At 36.2% G+C, this 6,000-nt stretch overlaps 1 protein-coding gene across 1 annotated transcript in view; it reads right to left on the bottom strand.

Annotated features, from left to right (window-relative positions):
• Positions 1–3,562, bottom strand: part of CNGB3 (cyclic nucleotide gated channel subunit beta 3) — a 150,844-nt gene extending 147,282 nt beyond the window's left edge. The window contains exon 1 of the mRNA XM_008001030.3: positions 3,434–3,562. Within this exon, the coding sequence (XP_007999221.3) occupies positions 3,434–3,562 (129 nt within the window). The remainder of the gene's footprint in view (positions 1–3,433) is intronic.
• Positions 3,563–6,000: the final 2,438 nt, after the last annotated feature.

Below are 6,000 nucleotides of genomic sequence, written 5' to 3' on the forward strand. Positions count from 1 at the left end.
ACACAAAACTCCCTTTCTTCTCTCCATGATTTCATGTGCTTCTACCTCATCATTTGTCTGATCATCTAAGCTTTCCTTTGAAATGCCGTCATGTCACACTAGACATGGCTAGTGTGTGCCTCAGGATGTTCCTACAGGGGCAGAGTGAAACAAGATATGAGGTTAGAACATAAAGATTGACTCCTGAGCTATGCACAGTCTAGAAGGGGAAACAAACACGCAAAAATGTTAAGTGCAAGAAAATGCAGGTGACGAATCAATGTCTGTAGAGGATAACGATGGGGCATAAACAGGAAGTGGTCAATTCTATTGGAGTAGAAGGGAAAGAAAGGAAGCTCTTCCGAAGATAGTGACTCTTGACTTTATAAAGATAAGATTTTTGTTTTCCACCTGGAGAGGTCTTAGAAAACATTCCAGGCAGATGATGCAGGTTTAGCAAAAGCCAAAGGCGTGACTGTACATAGGTGGGGGGAGAGACTACAGTGGGAGCAGTTGGATGGGACAAAGGGTGAGTAGATGAGGCTTGAGAGTAGGCAGGGACCAGAAGGACACTGAGAGTCTTGTGTGCCTGCTATGGAGTTTTGACATTATTTATAAGCTGTGTATGTCATAGAAGCATTTTAAACTAAAAAATGAATTAATTGGCTGATTTTCGCTTAAGCCGCATAATAACTGTATATGTTAATATGGTATAATAATAGCGAGGCAGCTATTATTAAATATTATTATGTTATTGAATATGAAATTGATTGAGTGGCCAGTTTATATGAACCTAGCTAGAAAGGTATAAGTCCAGAACAATTTATAAACGGTGAAAAAGCCTTCTGACTTCAGTGAAGTCCTTTTGTATCATTATGATGTTATTCATAAACATTTCCATCATAGTCTTTATGTGTGTACAAATGTAGATTTATGTGAACAGTGTCTTCTTCTGGGGTAAGAGAGAGTTTGGGTTAGACTGATTTGCAGTTCTTGAATTACTGTTTATTGATAGGTGGGAATTATCCATGATATTTTGGTTTGTAAATTCGCTCTTTAAATGACTCCTTAAAAAAATATACATTGATATATTTATTCCTAGATATTTTCTTAGAAGACTCTAATCATTTATTCATAGTTCAGAGGTTTATTGTTTAAATGCCATTTTGAAAGGTCAAATTCCATGAAAGAAAACAGGATTTTAACTTTCTGTCATTTTTAACATTTAGCATATTTGAAATCAGAGATAAATTATTTTTTCCCATACCCACATGTTCTTGGAAAGAACAGATGCAAATAATTCCCCAGACATGACTTTTAAAATAAAAGGTGGCCAAGCGCCATGGCTCACGCGTGTAATCCCAACACTTTGCGAGTCCAAGGTGGGCAGAATTCCTGATGTCAAGAGTTTGAGACCAACCTGTCCAACATGGTGAAACCCCATCTCTACTAAAAATACAAAAAAATGAGCTGGGTGTGGTGGTATGCGCCTGTAATCCCAGCCTCGGGAGGCTGAGGGAGGAGAATCATTTTAACCCAGGACACAGAGGTTGCAGTGAGTCAAGATTGCACCACTGCACTCCAGCCTGGTCAACAGAATGAGACTCTGTCTCAAAAAAAAAAAAAAAAAAAAAAAAAAAAATCTAATGTGATGCCAGTAGACTTCATGATTAATATCCACAAATTATGGCTGTTGGAATGGTGTGGGATATACCCAAGGGGTGCTCTACCTCTGCCTAATCTAAGTACTTCTCCAGTATTCCTGTTTCGAAAGGAAGGACAACTCTTTCAGAAGTTTCTGTTCTTTTTTCCCCTTCTCTCTAACATCCCTTTATCATGCAAGCAAAGTATCTTAAAGGTTGACTCAACTAATATCCCTCCTGGTTGGAAGCAGTATAGCCTAGTGATTTAGCTCTCAGGTGCTCAAGTCAGATAGGACTTGGTTCCAATCCAGGCTCTGCCATTTGCTAGCTATGTGTAAGGAGCAAATTGTAATAGGACCTGTGACTGTTGTGAGGATTAAATACAGTAGCGCTAGAAAAGGGCTTAGCACCTTGCTTGGCACATAGTAATTGCTGTTAGCTACAATGTTCTCCAAGAAAATAATATATTAGCTATAGCTGCTTTTATGTGTTCCTTTGGAAAATAATCACAGTAGGCAAGGGTTAAAGATGAATGTAGTGACTTTCCCAGAGCAAAACACAGCAGGACTAGCTGAAGGGAAGTACCAGCTCAATATTTGTGACATTATACAAGTTTTTCAACATATAAATAACTTTTAGTATGACATAAGAATTTATTTTGACATAAGAATTAGAAAGAAGTCAAGGGCACTCTCACGAAGCAATCCTAACACAATCCTCCTCATCTCCTCTCTACTGCAAAGCAGTCAACATTAATCAGAAAAGGAAGGCGGGTTTTCCACTGCCAATATTAAATAATCTCAGTGTTGTCTATCCTCTGGGCTCATTTAAACCCGAACCATTGGACCATGCTCCCCTAGTCCCTGAGGAGCACTCCTGCTTGTACTTGACATCTCTCATCCAGCCCTTTCAGACGGGAAAATACTGCTCTAAAAATCTTCTGTAGCTCTTTTAGATAATTCTAGTGAGTAATTCATGAAAATTATTCTCTAGATAGTTCTAAGCAAATATTGCTCTTGTAATGATCACTTTGGACTTAAACCTGTCACAGAAACACAAATTCTTATTAATAATGACCACTTGCAGAGTACCTACCATGTGCTTTATATATTACTGTCTCTAGTTCTCACAACAAAGCAGAAATTATCATATACATTTTGCAGATAAATATATTTAGAACTTGTGAAAAGACTTGTTTAAAGTAAAGTTCCTCCACCTTGGCAGTATTAAAATTGTGTAGTGTATAATTCTAAGTTGTGGAGGGCTGTCCTGTACATGATAGGATGTTTAGCAGCATCTGCAGACTTTACCCACTAGATGCCAGTAACATCCCCATCCCAGAGCTATGACAACTGAAAGTGTCCCCAGATTTGCCAAATGTCCTTTGAGTGGTAAAATCGTTTTCAACTGAGAGCCAGTAGATTTCCTGTTGCTCTAGAGAATTTATTGTTAACGTGTGGTTTATGAAGACCAGGATACTTGATGTTCTTTATTGAAACTCAGTCAAGTAACCAATTTAATATTTGAGAAGTGATTTCATTTTGGATGATGGTAGAAGTGAAAATCAGCAATAAGAAGCCTCACTTGGCTTTTTCAAATCCTAGTATAGTCTCCTAAACATTTATTATTCTTTTCATGAACAAATACATACAGAATATATAAATTAATGAAGATAAGCCCGACACAGTACATCTACCAGATGGTGCCAGGTAAAACTACTAAGCAATCATATATCGTAGCAGTGATTAAATGCTATTACTAGATAAGAAATGATGAAAATCAAGGCTCACATAGGAATGTAGAGAACATACCTGTGCTGTGGTTTGCTGAGACTGATTACTTGGATGAGAGTCTTGTTCATTCTGATGAGAACTTTGCTCATTCTCATTGTTCTCTCCTATAGGCTTTACCTTGTTGACTTTTGTCAGTGATTTAAACATCTTCTCTGAGGTAGTTCTGAAAACCCTCTGTATTTATGACTGTGCCTTAAGGTAGAGAAATGTACTTTGTTTTCCTTTTCTTTTTCTTTAGTAGACAAGCCAATTAGTTGTTTAATCAGGATTTTGTTCTGGTTAATTCCTACAGGCAACTCCTTAGCTAGTCAGGGCTTTGGCTTAAAAGCAGCAAATTACATCTGCTTGGGTGATTTGCACTGTGTTTATGAACTTTAGAGAGTCAAAATGATCTTGTGAATAATTTAGAAGTAGAGGATTAAACACAGTTTCATGCTGATTTGAATGATTTAACTGTGATCACACAACACATTGGTTTCTTTCTTTTTTTTTCCTTCTAATTACCCACTTACCTATCTTTATCTATCTAACTTTATGCAAAGTAATATGGAAATGATTAAAAAAAACATCCACGAGCGCTTATGATATGAAGCAAATCATTCACTCCTCAAAATCTCCTTCTCTGGTCCTTCAATATTAGGTCACTATTTTTAAGTTCTCTTTCTCTGTTCTTCTGGTGGTTGATTTCCACATGGCTAAACAAACAAACAAAAAATCTGTTTATTCTACTCTCCCTCTGTGTGTGTGTGTGTAAATTTGACCCCAAACTTGTGTGAGGTATAGGTACAAGACTAAGAATTGTTAAAGAGAACTTTTCTTCCCTTCTACCCAGAGCCCAAACTTTGTTGATGTTCTATGCTGTTGGATGAGATTTTTAGTGCACCAAAGATGCACGTTTTTTTAAAAGTGGTTCTGTTTTTGTTTTTGTTTTTAATGAAAGCACTTATCTTCTGCAGTTTCAAATTAAAACCAAAGCTTTTATGCAACAAGGCACATACCCACACCCAGGGCAGCCTAAGTCAACCCATCCAATACTTCTTGCCCTCTGTATTTTTGCAATCTGGAAATTTCCTTGAGATGCTAATTATGTATTTTAAGATACGTTTATTACAGTTAATATAGAAAAAAACCTTTACGTATTTATGAAGAAAGTATTTATGTATTTATGAAGAAAGCATTTTAATTTAGATTTCATATTACCAAAATTGTAGTTCCCTTATGGATTTTTAAAATAAATTGGAAGTTTTAATTTTAGATTTAACCGTTTTATCAAAAATAAACTTACTTAATAAATAACATAATTGAATACATCATTTGACTTATATGGCCTGGAAACACAAAGGTATTTATTTTTGTTAAAAAATAGTGGGGGGTGTTTTTGTTCCATTATTGCTTCAGAAATACTTCTGAATAGATTATCAAATATGTATGGGGCCATTTTAGGAACTTTTCAGATAATCCTGTAATCCTATAATTGATTACATTTTGAACCTCAGATATAAGCATAGAAGCTGAGCCAAAAGAAGGGAAGGTATTAACAGCTAGCCTGTGACTAATTTTTTCCCTTTGTAAAACCCGCAGAGGAAAAAATGACCTCACCAGACTTTCTTATAAATCTCATAGTATTTATCAGTGGAAACATACCAGGGAGTCCCTATTTATGAAATGTTTTTGTAGCAGGACATTTCTGCTCTGTCTAGATTGCTTGTTGTAAATAAGCCTGGAATTTAGCAGGCTGACTGGAGAATGGAGAGAGAGGTGCCATGTAAGCTCTCTAAGAGAATGTGGAACAAAGATGTCCCCAAACCAAACTGCCTTCCTTTTGTGAGAAATATTTTTGCAGACAATTCTCAAAAATTACTTGTAAATGCAAAACCAAAATGTGCCGACTGCAGGAGAAAATGGTCTGTTTTGGATGCTGTGTCTGACGATTTGGGGTTTTTCCCAAAATGAATGTTTTGTTTATTCCTGATGGTGGCTTGTATTAACAAAGTTTGGTACTAGGTAAGATCTGTGGTTCTGGGTAGTCTCTTTTGACAATTTAACCCTTTAGGTTTATTACAGGTCAGAATAAATGGGATAGAGATATTTTTAAATAATTCAAGCACCTTTAAAATGATTTAAAATGCCTCCAACAACCTGATTTTTGACAATAGAGTGGCATTAACATGGGCATTAAAATTGTAAATGACTACTTTCATTTTGTCTAGATCAGAGGTCTCAAAGTTTGGAAAATGGACAACTAGAAAGAATTCTGGACTGAAGGACATTAATTTTGTATCATTCTTTTTCACTTTAGTAACTCTGTGGACTAAGGTAAATCTCTTGCCTTAACCTGGAAATAACTAGGTTGGGAAAAAATAATGTTTGTTTTCTTCTGATTTTAAAATCTGTGATTTGTGTTCTTCCACAGAAGAGCACTTCTAATCAGCAAGAAGACAAGGGAAGAAGGAGAGTTACTTATTCTGGGTGAAATGGCTTACTAGAATTTCACCAATAACAATTTAACTTTTTTTGTACCAAGTTGCCATATTGCTGAGGTAGTGTATGTCCAGCCATGTCCAGGTCTGTTTTCTCTATTAGAG

Source organism: Chlorocebus sabaeus, chromosome 8 (assembly GCF_047675955.1).
Source record: "Chlorocebus sabaeus isolate Y175 chromosome 8, mChlSab1.0.hap1, whole genome shotgun sequence".
Lineage (NCBI taxonomy): Eukaryota > Metazoa > Chordata > Mammalia > Primates > Cercopithecidae > Chlorocebus > Chlorocebus sabaeus.